This window comes from Moesziomyces antarcticus (genome assembly GCF_000747765.1).
Source record: "Moesziomyces antarcticus DNA, scaffold: scaffold_v10008, strain JCM 10317, whole genome shotgun sequence".
Lineage (NCBI taxonomy): Eukaryota > Fungi > Basidiomycota > Ustilaginomycetes > Ustilaginales > Ustilaginaceae > Moesziomyces > Moesziomyces antarcticus.
Window position 1 is genome coordinate 183650 of NW_014639002.1, and position 18003 is coordinate 201652.

General features: G+C 61.7%; 8 protein-coding genes across 8 annotated transcripts; 4 read left to right on the forward strand and 4 right to left on the reverse strand.

Annotated features, from left to right (window-relative positions):
- Positions 1 to 399: 399 nt before the first annotated feature.
- Positions 400 to 823, forward strand: PAN0_008c3461 (uncharacterized protein; the record flags this gene model as incomplete). The annotated part of the gene is made up of 2 exons (XM_014800962.1): positions 400 to 752; positions 814 to 823. 2 exons carry the CDS (start codon positions 400 to 402, stop codon positions 821 to 823), a joined length of 363 nt encoding a protein of 120 aa, XP_014656448.1.
- An 85-nt stretch (positions 824 to 908) lies between these two features.
- Positions 909 to 2576, reverse strand: PAN0_008d3462 (PALP-domain-containing protein; the record flags this gene model as incomplete). The annotated part of the gene is made up of 2 exons (XM_014800963.1): positions 909 to 1137; positions 1204 to 2576. 2 exons carry the CDS (start codon positions 2574 to 2576, stop codon positions 909 to 911), a joined length of 1602 nt encoding a protein of 533 aa, XP_014656449.1.
- Positions 2577 to 3104: 528 nt separating this feature from the next.
- On the forward strand, positions 3105 to 5666 carry PAN0_008c3463 (protein-vacuolar targeting-related protein; the record flags this gene model as incomplete). Its single annotated transcript, XM_014800964.1, has 1 exon — positions 3105 to 5666. One exon carries the CDS (start codon positions 3105 to 3107, stop codon positions 5664 to 5666), a length of 2562 nt encoding a protein of 853 aa, XP_014656450.1.
- Positions 5667 to 5715: 49 nt separating this feature from the next.
- Positions 5716 to 7191, reverse strand: PAN0_008d3464 (carnitine/acyl carnitine carrier; the record flags this gene model as incomplete). The annotated part of the gene is made up of 2 exons (XM_014800965.1): positions 5716 to 6770; positions 7176 to 7191. 2 exons carry the CDS (start codon positions 7189 to 7191, stop codon positions 5716 to 5718), a joined length of 1071 nt encoding a protein of 356 aa, XP_014656451.1.
- A 201-nt stretch (positions 7192 to 7392) lies between these two features.
- On the forward strand, positions 7393 to 8934 carry PAN0_008c3465 (xenobiotic compound monooxygenase, DszA family; the record flags this gene model as incomplete). Its single annotated transcript, XM_014800966.1, has 1 exon — positions 7393 to 8934. The coding sequence occupies one exon, from the start codon at positions 7393 to 7395 to the stop codon at positions 8932 to 8934; it is 1542 nt and encodes a 513-aa protein (XP_014656452.1).
- Positions 8935 to 9022: 88 nt separating this feature from the next.
- PAN0_008d3466 (uncharacterized protein) lies at positions 9023 to 12055 on the reverse strand (the record flags this gene model as incomplete). The annotated part of the gene is made up of 1 exon (XM_014800967.1): positions 9023 to 12055. One exon carries the CDS (start codon positions 12053 to 12055, stop codon positions 9023 to 9025), a length of 3033 nt encoding a protein of 1010 aa, XP_014656453.1.
- A 1406-nt stretch (positions 12056 to 13461) lies between these two features.
- Positions 13462 to 14823, reverse strand: PAN0_008d3467 (uncharacterized protein; the record flags this gene model as incomplete). The annotated part of the gene is made up of 5 exons (XM_014800968.1): positions 13462 to 13653; positions 13836 to 13872; positions 14121 to 14304; positions 14408 to 14446; positions 14574 to 14823. The coding sequence occupies 5 exons, from the start codon at positions 14821 to 14823 to the stop codon at positions 13462 to 13464; spliced, it is 702 nt and encodes a 233-aa protein (XP_014656454.1).
- Positions 14824 to 15335: 512 nt separating this feature from the next.
- On the forward strand, positions 15336 to 17732 carry PAN0_008c3468 (glycoside hydrolase family 37 protein; the record flags this gene model as incomplete). Its single annotated transcript, XM_014800969.1, has 1 exon — positions 15336 to 17732. The coding sequence occupies one exon, from the start codon at positions 15336 to 15338 to the stop codon at positions 17730 to 17732; it is 2397 nt and encodes a 798-aa protein (XP_014656455.1).
- Between the last annotated feature and the right edge of the window lie 271 nt (positions 17733 to 18003).

The window sequence follows — 18003 nt, forward strand, 5'->3', positions numbered from 1 at the left end:
AGTGGCCCGCCGGGTGCCTACCCCTTTGGTCGCACCGACGACCACGGGAGCGAGGCATGAACATGGCGTCACACAGCCCCGGGCTGGCAGCCTCGCCAACGAGCCTCGACGGTGCACTGGTCAGGAGCAGATTCCCGAGCGTCCCGATGACGCGCCCTCACTGCAGCTAAAGCCCTCTGTGCCTGATGTCCCGGCGGAAAGAGTGTCGGCGGGCCATTCCATGCACCGAAGCGAGGCGCCCTCCATCTCCAACGGAGCATGGTCGGATGGGCGGCTCGGTATGCCATCGGTGCATCGGTACATCGGGGAACGAAATCGGGCCAAAAAGGACCTTAAGGTGGAGGCTTCTCTCGCTCTGGCGCACGGCCATCTTTGCTCCCACCATCCCACCACACAGCAATGGCATCTACACATCGACTACCCGCAGAAGTATCGGCTCTATTCCAGCGCGACGCGGCCGGTGCACTTCCACCATTGCGCCCTCAACGGCCGTACTCTACGGAAGCGAAAACCGCCATCGAGGGCAGCACGCTTGCCATCCCCGTACGCGGAGCGCTCCACCTGCTCAACGACGACCTGGATGCCGCCCACAACCTAGTACAAACAGACGAAGGCATCCCGCTGTCGAACCTCGTGCATGCGGTGCTGCATCGGCGCGAGGGCGACTTCTGGAACTCCAAGTGGTGGCTCGACCGCATCTCGACCCAACTTCTCGCCACACTCTACACCGACGGACGACGCGGAGCCAAGAAGTTCGTCGACGACGTCGAGCGCATCACATCCAAGGGCACAGCGACCGCCTGTGCGGCACAGCGAGACGTAGTGGATGCAAAGGATTGGCAGTGGAAAGAACTCGTGTCGATCGCTCAACACGCATGCAGAGAGTACAACGTCGAGTTGCCAGAGCATTAGGAATCGAGAATGTCCGAGATGTCGGCACTGCCGGCATCGGTGACACCCAGACGCACGAGCGCATCATCGTCGTGAAACTTGGACACATGGCGCGCGCCCGAGTCGCACAGAATCGTCACCACCACCGGAGACGGATCGCCACCGCGCTCGCGCTTGAGCTTGAGCGCCGTGCGCACCGCCGCGACGCAGTTGACTGCCGACGATGAACCCAAAAACAGCCCGTCACTACCCAAACCCCCAAAATCAAGGTCAGCTCGTACTCTCACCAGGATAAGGACGGGAGGAACTTACTTCAGGATGAGGTATCTGCCCATTCGTGCCGCCTCGTCGTCGGAAACGCGCTCTGCGTCGTCAATGCACTGGAGGCCCATCTGGAGGTTGCGCGTAACACGGTTGATGCCAATGCCCTCTACGACGGAATCGACCTGATGCCTTCTGCGCTTGCCCTCGGCTTCGGTCGGACTGTACATGACGCCGTACTTGACCTTGTTGTACAGCCCACTCCCCTGCGGGTCTGCGAGCACCACTTGGACTTCCTGAGCCGAGCCTGGGCGTGTGATGAAGCCGCCTCCACGCATCGACTCGTCTGGATCGCACGAGACGCGCTTGAGATACGCTGCGCAGCCCGAGAGCGTCCCGCCCGTGCCCGCGCCGGCGACAAAGGCATCAATGAGCCCCCCTGTCTGCCGCCAGATCTCGGGGCCCGTGCCGTTGTAGTGCGCCCAAAAGTTGGACGGGTTCTCGAACTGGTCTGCAAAGAATCCGCGCGGCTGGTTTTCCGACACCATCTCGGGCGCATCTGCATCCACATCCCCCGCAGGACGCCGAGACGAAACTACAAGGTCGTCACGGTGCACGTACTCTTCACCCTGCCCCCCGTCAGAGCCTGCCTGTCCCGACGAGCCGAAGCCCGTGGGGTGTGGTCCGATGAGTTCAACGTCGCCAAACGCTTCGGCGCGCGCGCGCGCCTCGTTGACAAAGTGGCGCGGATCCACAATGCCCCTCGGCCGCACCGACTGGATCTCCGCTCCCAACTTGGTGAGCAGCTCCACCTTTTCCCTCGCCACATCGTCCGGAATGACAATGCTGCATCGATATCCCTTTGCGCGCGCGAGCGTTGCGAGCGAGATCCCGGTGCTGCCCACGGTGCCCTCGAAGATGCAGCTGCCCGTGTGCGGGTAGAGCAGCCCCTCGTCCTCTGCATCGCGCAGGATCTGCAGCGCCACGCGGTCCTTGGGCGACCCGGCGGGGTTGAGGAACTCTGCCTTTCCCAGAATCTCGCACCCCGTGGCGTCGGACAGACTGTTGATGCGCATGAGCGGCGTATTGCCGATGAGACCCTCGACGCCACGCACCACCTGGCCCGAGCGGATCTGGATGGGGTCCCGACCGCGCAGCTCGCGACGCCGGCGCTCCTCCTCGTCTTCTTCATCGAGTCCGTACGATCGTAGTTTGCGGCGCCGACGTCGACGTTCGCGACGCTCGGCGAGGAAAAAGACCGAGGTGATCGAGCCGAGCCCGAGTACGAGGCCCGTAAAGACGCCGATGAGGAAGGTGGATTTGCGGTGCGAGCGCGAGTAGCGCGTAATGACGCTCCATCCGGGAATGTGCGCGAGTTTGCTGGTGCTTGCGGAAGCGGACGCGCGCGCGCCCAGACTCGACATGGCTGCGCTTGTCGTTGTCGATGATGATGGTTACCGCCAAAGGTTCCTTCTGGTGCAGATGGAGAAGAGAGGCAGGTGGAGGCAAAAACCAAAAGGGTCCCAGCACCCAATCGTTCCCACATCGGCAGAATGGATCGGGTGATGGGAGGTGGGTTTAACATCGATCAGCCCGGCGCATGGCCTCGTTTGCCTTTCAAGCTCGGATCGTCGGAACACATCCGTCCGGCTTCGACAACCAAAGCGAAGATCGGCTGCCCGAATGCGACGTCAGCACGGCAATCCACCCCAGCAACTTCGCACCGCAACCAGACGCAGCATTGCCGTGCTTGGCGCAGGATCACAGTGCAAAGCCGATCCCGGCGAATTAGGCGGCCTTTTTGTGTCCCACAAAGCACGCAACATGCCACACAAGCTTCAGCTTGAGACTATTTGAGGCCCCCGACCTCTGCCCCGCAACAGCCTTGAGACCAAGCCACCATCTCTCTGCTTCGTCCCTCCCTTCTGGCCTCTGAAGGGTGCTACGTCGCCATGGCTCCTTTCCAGCCCCTCGACACGGAGGCACTCGCCTCGACGCCACTCATGCTCGACAACGACTACGCCGACGAGAAGGCGACGCTCTCGGACTCCAAGGCACCCGGCGTCATCCAACTCAACCTCCACGTGCCTCCCACCGGCAAGACCTACTCTCTGCGTGGACTCCGCGCCCTTGTTGCCTTGGCCCTCCTGTTTGCCGTGCCGTTCTTGGTATTCAAGTCGACGTCCGAGTTTGTCTCCGAGGCGCTCAACCGTCTCACGCAGCCGTGCCCGCATGCCGTAAGCTCGGTTCGAGGCTATACCGAGCATCTGCGCAGTGCCGGCTTTTTCAGCCCCAACACTGCCGCCGACTCGCTGCACAAGCCCGATCCCGAGCAGCGCTGGAGGCAGTGGTTCGACAAGCTCGAGCACGACTTCCTCGCCGTCCCCAGTGCCGACAGCGCGCGCGATGCACTCAAGCGCTACACCAACGTCACCCACTACGCCGGCTCCCACGGCGACTACAATTCGGCGCTCCAGATCCTCGAAGAGTGGGGCAACCTCGTCGGCGCACCGCTCACTGACGACCTCAAGCAACTCGTCTTCGATGCCGGCTCTCCCCAGAGCCAGGCTTACCTGCGCGGCGAAGGCGACAAGAACGGCGTGAGGGCCTGGACGGATACGTATGCCGTCTGGCTCAACTACCCCATCAACTCGTCGCTCACGCTCGCCAAGCCCGACGCGCTCGACGCGCCCTACTGGTCCGCCAAGCTGCAGGAGGACGTGCTGGAAAAGGACCCCACCAGCTCGCGCGGCGTGCCCTTCTTCCACGGCTACTCGGCATCCGGTAGCGTTTCCGGCCAGGTCGTCTTCGCCGGCATGGGCAGGAAGCAGGACTTTGCCGACCTCGCTGCGCGCGGCATCGACGTCAAGGGCAAGATCGTGCTCGTCGACTATGGATCCAACTTCCGCGGGCTCAAGGTGCGTGCGGCACAGGAAGCAGGGGCAGTCGGCGTCATCATCTATACCGACACCATCGAGGATGGCGAGGTCACCGAGGCTAACGGCTACAAAGCGTACCCGGACGGTCCGGCTCGCAATCCCTCGGCCATCCAGCGCGGCTCGGTGCAAGGCCTCTCGTTCTACCCGGGTGATCCCTCGACGCCGGGCAAGCCGTCGTATCGCAATGCAACGCGCCTCGAACCGGAAGACGCCGATTCGCTGCCCAAGATCCCCTCGCTTCCGCTCTCGTACACCGAGGCCAATGTGCTGCTCGCGGCGATGAAAGGCAAGGGCATCCGCGCGAGCGACGTCAACGACCGCCTCGCCGGCGCCATCGACGGCGTCGAGTACTGGACCGGTCCTTCCGACGACATTGTGCACCTCGAGAACTTTGTCGACCTCCAGGTGCGCGATATCTGGAACACGTACGCCGTGCTTCCCGGCCACATCACCGACGAGGTCGTCGTGCTGGGCAACCACCGCGATGCGTGGACGTTCGGTGCGGCCGACCCCAACTCGGGCACCGCCGCCTTCCACGAAGCGATCAAGGGGCTCGGTCAGCTCTACCGCTCCGGCTGGAAGCCCATGCGCACCATCGTCTTCGCCTCCTGGGACGCCGAAGAGTACGGCCTCGTAGGATCCACCGAGTTCGGCGAAGACTATGCACGCTGGATCCAGGACCACGTCGTCGCCTACCACAACGTAGACGTCTCCGTCTCGGGCTCCGTCATCCAGTCGAGCTCGTCGCCCTCGCTCTCGCGATTCGTCCAGGACGCTGCTGCCAAGGTCGACGATCCCAACACCTCGGGAAAGATCAAGCTCAATGCATTCAACCCACTCGGTTCAGGGTCGGACTACACCGTCTTCCTCCAGCACCTCGGTGTGGCTTCCACCGACCTGGGCTACAAACGCGCCGCCAAAGACCCAGTCTACATGTACCATTCCAACTACGACAGCTTCTTCTGGATGGACAACTTTGGCGACCGGGGATTCCGCCGCCACGAAGCTGCGGCCAAGATCGTCGGCCTCATGGCAATCGAGACGTCCACGCAGCTCTTTGCACCCATCAATGTCGCCGACTACGCACACGAACTCACCAAGTACCTCGCCAACATCGAGAAGCTCGCCGCCAAGGAGCTCGGCATCCCCCTCGGCGCGCGCCACCCCGCCTGGCTCGGTGAGCTGCGTAGTGCGATCCACTCGCTCGGCGTAGCAGCCCGAGGGTTCGAGAAGAAGAAGGCCGTTCTGCGCAAGAAGCTCGTGCATCTCGCCAAGAAGACGCACCACAAGCAGGGTGGACACGATAAGGAGATCCGCAAGGTGCTTGCGCAGATCAGGCGCATCAACAAGAAGCTCCAGACCTTTGAGCAGGGCTTCATCTCCAACGAAGGTCTCAAGGGCCGAGCCTGGTACAAGCACCTCGGCACCGCTCCGGGCCGATGGCTCGGCTACGGCGCCACCACCTTCCCCGGCGTCACCGAGGCCATCACGCTCGACAAGGGCTCCGGCCTTCAAGCCGAAGCGCACCGTCTCACCACCCACATCAACCGTCTCTCGCACCACCTCAACCACTAACCTTGCCGCAACGCTGATGGCAATGACAGTGGGTCTACAAATACAGTTGTCAGAAGCCGTGTGAGATGAGCATCTGCTTGGTCGTTTCGTACGTGACGAAGAGTACCGCATTCACCGGCAGCGCACGAAGGATGGTAGGGCCCACACCGACAAAGAAGGCTCTCCATCCGCCCTGCGCATACGTCTGCCTTGCCGTTGTCCAGAACAAACTTCCGCCGCGGTGGTCGCTCGCCGAGGTAGCCTGGATTTTGGTCTTGATCACGTCGGCCCAGAAGGTGCTTACCCACGCGACCACGCCGGCAACAGCGCCACTGACGGCCATATCCGCATTCGACAGCGGCCGGCCCGTATGTGCCCTGATGTGGCTATTCAGCATCTCGTACGACGCAAAGTACGGTCCGTACCCCAGATCGCGCACTGCCGTAGTGCACCAGCCGCGATACACTCCGCGAAACAGTCCCTCGTTTCGCAAAACGTCGCGCAACACTTGCCAGGTGCTCAACCGCGCATGGGTGTTCATCTGCTCGCGGATCTTGACCAGATCGATCGGCGATGTGATCAGCGAGCTCCCGAGCCCACTCAGCATTCCGGCGATGAAGACTTGCGTGATCGGATAGCCCTCCAGATACCCGTGCTGCTGCTGGTACCGCAGCGACACAGAGTACAGCCCGAATATCGACGCGTTCATCACGGCCACCCCGAGCATCGGACTCGTAACACCCTTGTACAGCCCAGCGACACGCTCCTCCTTGATGATGATCCGGAACGCATCGGTGGCAGACCGGTATATCGGCACAGACACGGCCTCGCTTGCAACGGCCGACGACTGGACATGCGCATAGCTCAGCACGCCCGAAGTGGGGATCGCCCTATACGAGCCGCCGAATTGCGACGACGCAAGCGATGGCCGCAAAGATTCGAGAGCCGAGCTTGGTGTAGGCGTTGTTGGGGCAGGTTGGGCCTGTAGTCGTGTCTTGACCGTGTCGAAAGGGTGGCCTGCGAGCAGCGAGGCGATGCCAGCGGCGGTACCGGCGATGAAATCCACCAGCGCCGACGGCGAAGAGGCGCCGGCCTGCACCGCCTCGGACGCCATACCCAAGTATTCTAGAGTTCGAGTGCGAGAGACGTCTATGCGAACATTACCGAGGCTTGAGAGAGTCTATGGTGTCTATGCGTGGTGGTCGTGTGCCAAGCGCCGACCAAGAAGGGGTGTTGAACCCCGCAAAGAGGCGCGTGAACGAGGCGCATGTGGAGAGGCAATCGCATCGGGAGAAGGTCATCCCGATCGATAATTTTGGGACAGAATGTTAGAGCGCGAAGAGGTGTTGCGAGCATTCGGCGCGATGGCGTGCGACAGAGGCAGCTGTCCAACATCGCGATAGCACGCCATCCCTCCGCCTTAGTGCCACTCGCTTGGCCGCTTTCCCCGCCGCCCCGCCGCCCCAAGGTCAGTCTTCGCTCATCGCTTGTGATAGTCGCCTCGAACACGCTATACCATGCTACACTCACGTATCGATGGCGCCATCCATGACTTGAGGAGCGGTACATTGTGTTGCGCGCACAGGCCCAGTCAACACTCACGAGATCCGGCGAGATCCAGATCTTCTGACTTGGGCTAGTGCCGTGTGGAGCATTCCTCAAAGATACAGGCTCCTGCAGCACTATAAGTGCTCAACACCTCTTTATCGTTGACCATGCACCACCAACTCGTCCGACCGCAGCAACAATGACGCCGCCTACCGCCACGAACGAAGCAAGCCTGGCCCAGCTCAGCCTGGGCACCAGTGCGGGCGAGGACAAGAAGCGCATGATCCTGTACGCCTTTATGATGGGCTGTTCGGGCCACCAATCCCCTGGTCTCTGGACGCATGCAGCCGACCGCAGTCGCTACCACAACAAGCTTTCCTACTGGGTGGACCATGCCAAGCTGCTCGAGTCGGGCCACTTTGACGGGCTCTTCCTCGCCGACGTGCTGGGTGGCTACGACGTCTATGCCGGTAACCTCGATGCGGCTCTCGCCTCGGGTGCTCAGTTTCCCGTGATTGACCCGCTGCTGCTCATCTCGGCCATGGCGGCTGCCACCACCAATCTGTCGTTCGGCATCACGGCCACCACGTCGTACGTGCACCCCTACGAGCTCGCACGTCGATTCTCGACGCTCGACCATCTGACCAACGGTCGCGTGGGGTGGAACGTCGTCACGGGCTATCTGGATTCGGCGGCTAGACAGTTCGGTGCCAAGAATCAGGAGCTGCATGCGAAGCGCTACGAGGTGGCGGACGAGTACATGGATGTGGTGTACAAGCTGTGGGAGAGCAGTTGGGCCGACGACGCTGTTGTTCACGATGCAGCCAAGGCCGTCTATACGAGGCCCGAGCGCGTGAGGCAGATCAACCACCGTGGCAAGTACTTCGAATCGGTCCCTGGCCCGCATATCTGCGAGCCGTCGCCTCAGCGATCGCCCGTGATCTACCAAGCCGGCTCGTCGGGGCCCGGAATGGCATTTGCAGCCAAGCATGCCGAGGTGATCTTCATTGCGGCGCACAAACCGGAAGTAGCCAAGAAGCGCGTCGAAGCCGCTCGATCCGGTGCCGCCGCTGCTGGTCGCGACCCTGCCTCGCTCAAAGTCCTCGCCCTACTCTGTCCGATTGTCGGTCGAACCGACGAAGAAGCCCAGCAGAAGTACGACGAGCACCTCCGCCACGGATCCGATGAAGGCGCCCTGGCCCTGTTTGGTGGATGGACGGGGATCGACCTCTCGACGTACAGCGACGACGAAGAGCTGCGTGCTACCGAGAGCAACGCCATCAAGTCCGCCGTCGAGAACTTTGCCACCCAAGACCCCACCGTCCCCAAGTGGAACAAGGCCGCCGTGGCGCAAAAGATCAAGCTCGGCGGTTTGGGTCCCACCATCGTGGGAGGTCCAGAGTCGATCGCAGACCAGCTCCAGCAGTGGGTCGACGACGCAGGTGTCGACGGCTTCAACCTCGCCTACACCCTCGCCCCCGGCACATTCGAGGACTTTGTGCAACTCGTCGTCCCCGTGCTCAAGCAGAGAGGAGTCGTCTGGAACGACTACCCACAAGCTACACAGCCTCAGCCAGACAGCGTCACAGACGGCCCCAAACACGGATTCGGTCTCAACGAACACGTCGGCCTCACCTCGCGCGAAAAACTCTACGGCATCGGCCAGAAACACTTCCGCACCGACCACTACGCCTCCAAGTTCTCCTGGAAGGCAGGCCAAGACGCCCCCGCCCTCGACTGATTCCCTGACCCCTGTATCCAGCCTTGGCACGCACACGCACGAGCTTTGAAAACCAAAATGCATGTTTTCCCGCAGGTGCCTACTGAGCTCAAGTGTCCCTCGGAGCGGCTAAGGCGCGCGACGGCATGGCGAGCAGATCCGGCTGCCAGAATCGGATGCACTGCAGCACCAGATCCGACTCGAAGCTCGCCTTCTTCCTCGATGTCGTTGTCGCCGCCGCAGTCGGTGGCTTTCCTTCGTTGCCACTGCCAGCCGCTGACGGAGTGACGTCAGGAATCTCTACACGCGAGCCCATGCGCGGCGAGCGCGAACCCAGCGTGGCCGCCGGCGTGACGGGCATGGTGCTGCTGGACGACGAGCCCGCGTCGCTGTGCGGCGCCTGCGAGCTGCCCCCATCCGCTTCGCGCGGCACCGGCAGCGAGTCCCAGTTCTGGCGGTAAAACGGCTTGGCCAGTCCGGCACTCGTGCGCGGAGCACTCGTCGCCTCGGGAGGCTCGAGACCCTGGGCGATCGGACCAAACATCGCCTCGAGATCCGAGCCTGCGCGTGAGTTGGCACTCGATGCACGGCGCACGGCCACGGCCGGTCGACTGCCCCATTGCTCGGGCGTCGGATCACATGCAGCCTCGGCCCCAGCCCGCGGACGATGCGCAGCCTCCTCGTCACTGCTATTGTGCGAGCAACTGCCGTCGGTCGCAGCCTTGCTCGTGTCCATGTCGCTGGTCGTCCTGTTGATACCTGCATTTGTTTTGTCGTTGGTTGATTTACCGTTGCTTGCCAGGTGGCCCTTGCTGTTGCTGTTGCTGCTGCTGTTGCTGTTGCTGTTGCTGTTGCTGTTGCTGTTGCTAATGCTGTTGCTAATGCTGTTACTGATGTCGGAAGCGGTCTCGGAGTGAATGCGTGTGCTGATGCTGATGCTGTTGTCCGTGTCGAGTCTATGTTGAGATGGGGACGTATGCTGTGGAGGGTGGGTGCGCAGGCCGCATGCATCCAGCTCGCTGTGGTCCAAGGGTCTCTCGGACTCATCCAGGCTGGATTGCAACGCGTCGGTGTCGGGCATCTGCTGCGTCTTGGACTTGCAGAGGCCCGTGTCGATGGCGGCGCATACGCGCTGGAGGAAGGGCAAGGCGCGCGCTGCGAGCTTGCAGCGCTTGGCGACGTTCTGGAACGAGCAGACGTTCTTGTCGAGGTCGGTGCGCACTTGGCGGTGGAATTGGGATGTGGCGGTACAGGGCTCGCTCGCCGCAGTGCCGGCTACCTTGGCTGACCCGGAGGAGCCGGCACCAGGCGCGCCGGAGCCGCACAGTCGAAGCAGAGCCGTCGCCTGCACGACCGACGCCGCAAGCGCGTTGTTGGTAAACTGCCACCACGCCAGAGCCTGCGGAGGCGCGCACGATGCCGCGCTCGCGAACGTCTCGGTCTGCCATGTGGCCGAACGGAGCACGGCTGACAAGGAGTACATGTCTGACGCGGAAGGCTGCTGCGCAGGCGGAGTGGGGTCGCCTTTGTTGGATTGTGCCGTTTCGGATCCTCGTGCGATGTCAGCCTGCCCATGCTTCGCAGCGGCCTTGGTGTGCGGAGGGCGAGACTTTGCAGCAAGCGCCGAGAGGAACCACGGACGATGGAGCGCCATAAGCATGCGGTGGACCATGGAGCAAGCCATGTGACGCTGGCAAATGATCTGCGCGAGCTCGTCCTCGTCGACCTTTCCGGCCATCTCGACGGGCAAGGGCCGGTGGAGGAGAAGAAAGTCGGGCAGGCTGGCGTGATAGCGTCGGATGCGCTCGTCGAGCTTGATGATCTGCGAATGATCGGGCAGACTCGGCTTGACCGAGCGCACACCTGCGTCCTTGTCTGCGGCTTGGAGGCCGGCAGCGGAGGATGACAAGGGCGCTAAGGGCTTTGCTGCAGTGCTCGGATTGGTGAGGCACGAAACCTGGTGCATAAGGTCGGCCAGGCCCAGCTTCCAGTTGTGAAAGATGTTGGGGCTGAAGCGACTGCCGAAGGCGTCGATGCTGGCGTAGAGCGGAGTGCCAAAGGCGGTCCAGATGGCCTGAATCGTGGGGACGTCGGGGAAGTTGGCGAGCGAGGGGATCGACCCGACGTTGCCAGCGCTCTTTGAAGTGCAAGGGAGGGCGAGGGTGAGGACCTGGCATTGGAGATGGAAGATGAGATCGCTGAGAAGACGATTGCACTGAAGCCGGTCGTTGTCGCCGCTCTGTGCGGCGGTAGAAAGCACAGGCTGCCAGGGGGTGACCAGGTTGGCGTGCAGAGAGGCGGAAGCGGTGGTATGGCGCGATGCGATGGGACGCGAGGACGGGAGGCACGAAGGCACGAGAGCGGCCTTCGCCAGGATGAGCGCAAGGCCGGTGAGACCTTGTGAGCGCTGGAAGAGCTCGTCGTCGTTGGAGCAGAGCAGATAGATGGACATGAGATAGAGAGCCGAGCAGGCGTCCGGGGTGGGGCTGTGCATGAGCTCGATGTCGGGGCGCGAGCCTGCTAGGCATGCAGAGGCGACGCCAAACCAAATCTTGCCGCGTTTGGACGGCGAGTGGGCGGATGGACGGGAGGAGGATGGAAGCGAGGATGGAAAGCAAGGCCCAAAGAGATCGCCGAGAGCGAGAGCGGCGAGGAGGCAGGCGAGGCGATGCGGGTGAATCGAGGTGGGCCCGTGGCGCTGAGCCTCTTCGAGCGTCTCGAGGAGGGTGGTGCGATCGACGGGCGTGTTGATCCAGCCGACGCCCTGCTGGTAGGCGTGAAGAAGGTCGAGGCCATCACGGGTGGGAAGCAAGACATCGAGATGCGGGATGCCGAGCTCATATCGCGGAAAGGGGTCGGCGCTGGGCCCAGCACACGACGACGACGACGATGATGATGATGATGATGATGACGACGATGCTTGCGGGCTGCGAGCACGATCACGATCACTGTGCTGGACTCCGACACGGCTGATGGAAGGGCCTGCGTTGGTGACAGACGCGTTGGGGCGGCATGGTGGCAGATCGGCCTCGGAGCTGAGTGGCGGAGATGTCCTGGGGATCTTGCTGGGATTGGACGAGGACGGGCACGAGTGGACGAGGGCGCGCTTGCCCTTGCGACTGGCACAGTTTGCGCCGTCCATGGTGGTGTATGGATGGATGTGCAGGGCTTGGATGCTTAGATTCGGTGCATCGCTGTCTGTAGGTGGTGGTGCTATCGTCGTTGTTGGTGGTGTGTGGTCGGGGAGGGTTGCCACGAAGGCGTCGTCGGTACGGATCCGATCCGACGAAGGCGACGATCAAGGAGATTGCTGTGAGTGATTGAACGTCAAGATGGAGCAAAGAGGCGTAGCGATGTGTTCGGAGGTTGGCGAAAGACGGGGCAAGCCAGGCGATCGGTCGCGATGGAGATAGAGCTGCAAAGGTAGGCACAAGTACAAATGAGGTCGCAAAGCGGCAGTCGAGCGATTGTCGGAGGTAGCGATGCGGATGATTTCACCGACGCAGCCAAGAGATCAAGGAACAAGCGGACGGGATCAGAGGGAGGAGCGCCGAGGATGGGCTTGGAGAGCGGACGAACCGAAAGAAGGGCTCAAAGTGGAGTGCGGGCCTTCCGATAACTTACACTCAGGAGCAGCAGCCGCCCACAGTCGATTGCGCCCCGGAGATCAGAGCGAGCGTGCCAGATGAGTTTGCGGCGATGCTGGGCGCTGTAGACACACGGGATACTCCTATGACAGGTCTGCGAGGGTGGGATTGTACCGCGGACGCAATGGCCGACGGGATCGGCTGAATTGAACCGTATCGACAAGGCGAGGCGGAGCGCGTGCTCTCGGAAGTAAGCCGGCGCTAGCTAGCCACCCTGTTTTTCCTGATCCTTGCGGCGCGAGGGTCCTGGTTGGTCTGAGCCTGTTGGAATGCAGATGTCGCCCCTTCCCCCGAATCGTCACGGCCGGCCAACTCGACTTGCGCACACAAGGTTGCCAGCGCAATTGCGCCCAAGCGGCAAACTGCCATCGGCTGATCTTGGAAGCCTTTCCCGCTTGCCAAGAATGAGCTGCGTCCGCTCGCCTCGCTCGTCTCGCTCGAAATGGCGCTGATTCGATGCAACCACGGCAATGCACCACCAGATATGCGCGTTACTCTCTCTCTCTCTCTCCCACCTCTTCGTTTCGACACGACTCGCCGCATCTTGGCATATTTCATTTCGGGCGTTCGCAGTGCGGGCCAAGTCCGATGCTCTCATCGATCTCGGATCACTGACTGGTCGGCTGGCTTATTGGCGGAGCAACGTCGACAATGGCGGGTCGTGGATCGGCGCAGGTGGGGGAAAGAGAGTTTCGGTTTCCGCCGCGCTGCCCACCGTTCGGGGTGGGAGAAAGGGATCAGGCGCCGCCTCTGCCGTACGCAGCTGGGGCAGGGTGCGCGCGGGCGCGGGCCAAATCCGAAGCCAATTTGCGCTCCACCACCACAGCACCTTTGCGTGAAATTTCAATTTCGCACGGCGCCGCCTTGCCACGGCAATGCCGAACCGGACCCCACCCGCTGATCAACCTGAACCGGACCGCCCTTGCCGTCGCCCCACCTGCGCTTTGTCGTCGGCCGGCAACCTCTGCCTTTCTCTGAAGCCCTCGTTCCACGGAGACGAGCCGGCCGCCGTGATGAAGGATGGAGGAGTTCCCATCTCCACGGCGCATGCGATCATGGCGATCTCCTCGCTTTGATCAGACGATCCATCCCACTGTCAATCACTGTCAAAGACTCYCTCCCTCCCACATGCCCGGGCGTGTATGTGGATTGCCTCGTGATCTCTCGTTGACGTCGTCTTAGTGGGGTGAACCCCATCCATTCCGAACGCAGGCCAGCCAATCGATGCGTCCGACCCCATGGCATGACGTCGAGTGGCTTGAGCGGGCCACTCACTGTCTGCATTCGTCGTCCGCGGATAAGTGTCGGAACACTGTCTCCGCATGAACAAGCTGTTCAGAATGCAGATGTCAGCAACCCTCACCAAACCGCCATTTCCCCGATCCATCAACGACAAAAAAGGCATTCGGTAAGATGATCGGCGATAGTTCCCCAGAGTTTAACAGTGAAAGAAAAATCCGAGGAAGCCCTGCTCGACCCGCACTGCACGCCGACGTCACAAGAGTCCAAGCGAAGTCGTACGCAGAAACACCGTCGTGGCCGCTCGCTGCCTTCGGACACCCGAAAGCACCCGCGACATCGCCGCCAGATCCAGTCGTTGTGCGCACCAGAAGCCGTCCTGCAATCACTAGCTCCACCTCGTGCCAGTAGCTGAACTCGTGCTGGGACGGTAGAGGCAAGCGCGAGCACGCAGTGAGTTGGCGTATGTTGCCCCAGCTCCAAGTCAAGCTGAAAGCAGCGAGGCCTGAAAGTGCGAAGCCAAGACGCCGTCACACCTGCGGCGAGTCAATTTTACGCTTAGAGTTGCCGCACTCGAGATGCATTGTACGAGCTGACCTGCCACCCACGCCTGCTCTGCTGGGTGTTGCCCTCGACGATCGGATGGCCTGTAGAGCAGTTGCAGCACCGTCGAGCATCTGCTTCGGCATCCCGAGCGAGCGCGATCGGCAGCCAACCCCACGCGCAAGAGTGCAACCGCAGCCAGGAACGCCTCGCGACGCAACCACCACTCACCCCGGCAACGCAGCGCCGCTCGCTTGCCCACCTTGTTAACCTCGGCCGCGATGGCCGCCTCATGGTGTCCAGCCGAGCTCTGTGGCCGACTGAATTCGACCGAGAATCCTCCCCGTGTTTGCGTACGCCTGTGCGTGCAGATCATGCCCACTAGCCTTGTTTGCGGATCAGCGGCCACGCGATGGGGTGCCGCTCGGTACAGTATCGTCTTCGAGCCAATCGAGAATGGCTTGGATTTGATACCCCACATGGTGAGCATGGACGGAGCTGTTGCAAGGTATCCGCCGTGGAGGCCCACAACTTCGCTTGCAGTGGACCATGCAGCTCGTGCTCATGCCGGTCCCCCAATTCCAGTGGCAGCTGTCCTGTCCGCATAAGTCCCCGCTGCGACGCAAAAAAAAATTAAGCCTTCTGAGACATGGTGACCTCGCACAAACGCTGCCTCACATGCGTCAGTGACGTTGCCCGGCCGGGCTTGGCAGCCTCCGCCCTGCCAAACAAGGTCAGCCCGCCCTCTTTCCTATGGCTGTCCTCCCCCGCGCTTCATGCCCAGTCCAACGGCCGCGAGACAGCAGGACTACAGCTGTGCGGCAGAAATAGCATCACACGTGGTTTGCATGGCCACTCATCTGGTGCCGATCCTGGCATGTCTTCGGATCAGGCTAGCCACGCGGATTGGCCATATATAGTCAGACTTCCAGTGTGTTCTCCTCATCAGTGTCTCTATCACAAGCCCCTGCATTCACCTTCCCATTGAGAACGATGCGGCTTCCAGCTCTCAAGACGCTGGCCTTGCTGCTGCCGGCTGTAGCAGCAGTGGCAGCTCAAGATGCCTCTTCCTCGATGTCCGCCTCCTCGGCTTCCATGACGGGCTCGAGCACCGCTTCGTCTGCATCCGGATCGAGCTCGCTCACCAGCACCGCCGCCACCGCTTCCGCGAGCTCGAGCGGAACGGCCACCTCGAGCGGCGCTGCCTCCAGCTCATCGGTCAATCCGCTCACCGAGAAGCCGCCTGCGGCCGTTCCTTCGGCGACCACGACACCGTCGGCCATGATCCCTTCGGGTCCCCTGCCTCCGTCGCAGGAGCTGTGCACCTCGCCCATCTACTGCCCTGGCCCGCTGCTCCAGGCGGTGCAGCTGGCTGGCATCTTTGAGGACAGCAAGACGTTCGTCGACAAGGCCACCTCGAGGCCCGAATCCGAGGTGCTCGACAACTTCAACAAGCTCGGTGGCGGCAACACCAGCAACATCACCTACGAAGAGATCGTGCAGTTTGTCGACGACAACTTTGTGGCCGAAGGTGTCGAGCTCGTGCCCGCCGATCTTGGCGACGAGTTTGTTCAGGACCCCGAATTCTTGCAGGGCGTCGAGGACGAGGTGGTGCGCGACTGGCTCAAGCAGGTCCACTCGTACTGGGAGCTGCTCGCACGCACCACCAACTCGTCGAGTCCTTCGGGCGTCCAGTGCGATGGCTGCGTCAGCTCGTTCATTCCTTTCAACGAGAGCCGCGTCTTTGTGGTTCCCGGTGGCCGCTTCCGAGAGCTGTACTACTGGGACACGTTCTTTGTGATTGAAGGATTGATCACCTCGCAGCTCCAGTCGGTCGTCAAGGCGATCCTCGAGAACTTTGGCGACCTCATCGACCGCCTGGGCTTCATCCCCAATGGCAACCGTGTCTACTACGAGAACCGATCGCAGCCACCCTTCTTCACGCTCATGATCGACAAGTACATCGAGGCGTACAACGACACGTCGGTGCTGCAGCGTTTCCTCCCGCTTCTCGAGAAGGAGATGGAGTTCTGGAGGAACAACCGTACCATCGAGTTCACCTCTCCTTTCACCAACAGCACGCACAACATCACGCACTACAAGGTCGACACCTCGGCACCGCGTCCCGAGAGCTACCTCGAGGACTACAAGACCGTCGAGGATGCGTCCGAGTCGGGTCTCGAGCTGAATGACACGCAGAAGGCGCAGCTGTACTCGGACCTCGCCTCGGGTGCCGAGAGCGGCAGCGACTACTCGGGCGCGCGATGGTCGAAGCGTCCGACGATCAACCTCACCGACACCATCCCTGCGCAGCGGTTCCTCAACACGGCCCAGCAGCTGCCCGTGGACCTCAACGCCATCTTGTTCGCGTGCGAGCAGAAGCTCTCGGCCTTCTACAAGGTGTCGGGCAACGGTACGCAGAGCAACATGACTCGGGCCAATTATTGGGCACAGCAGGCGCAGGCTCGTAAGCAGGCGGTGCTCGATGTCTTTTGGGACCCGAGCAGGAAGTTCTTCTACGACTTCAACGTGACTCTGGGTGACCGTGCGCCGTACTACACCCCGGCGGGCTTCTTCCCGCTCTGGGCGCAGATTCTGCCGCAGGAGTTTGTCAACGAGACCATCAGCCTCGACCAGCGCAGGCAGAATCTGCAGGGCGTCTTTTCGGGTCTGCGATACATCATCGACCGATTCAACGGCACGATTCCTGCCTCGCTCGTCACGACGGGTCAGCAGTGGGACTTTGCCAACGCCTGGCCTCCGCACACGTACATTGCGCTCGAGGCGCTGCGCAATCTGCCCGACTCGCTTTCGGCGGGGCCGCAGCTTCCGGCTGAGAACGGCACGTTCGCGCTCATCCCCATGACCAACGGCACCAACCAGCTCGGTCAGACCGAGGATAGCCTGCCCATTCAGCCCATCGAGTACCAGCCCGGCAGCATGATCAACGAGACCCAGGCTGGCGCTACCGACCCGAACAATCCCGAGCAGGAGGTCAACCCGATTATGAACGTAGGCAACTCGACGACGGGCGAGAGCTGGCGCGACGAGCTCGTGCGTGAGCTCGCCAACCGTTACGTCGCTTCCGCCCTGTGCTCGTGGAGGGCTACGGGCGGAAAGCTCAACACGACCGACCCCAACTTCCAGGCCGTACCGGACGATGTGCTCACCGCCAACGGCCTCAACGCCTCCACCGCCATCGGCAACATGTTTGAGAAGTTCAACGCGAGCGATATCAACGCAGCGGGCGGCGGCGGTGAATACGAGGTTCAGGTAGGGTTCGGGTGGACCAATGGCGTGGCTATCTGGCTCGGTGGCCAGCTCGGTGCCAACTTGACCAGGCCGGAGTGTCCGCCTGTCGTAGCGCAGAAGACTACGTCGAGCGAGTAGATTCGCGTTAGATTGGTGCTTAATGTCTGTAGAGCGACAATTTAATGTTTTGCACACATTAAGGCGTGTCTTGATACCGGCCAGAGGGCGTGATAGTGTGACAAAGGCAAGGGCGAGAGGGCGCGAGAGTGTGACCAAGGCGGGGACGAGGTGAGGAGGAGATGGAGAAAGTCGCGATGGCAGGTGCAATTAATGCAAAAGTATGAAAAGCTGTCCAGTTTGGCGGTCCTTTTTCTGGCCACTTTTTCGTTTCTCATTTTTTCATTTCCTC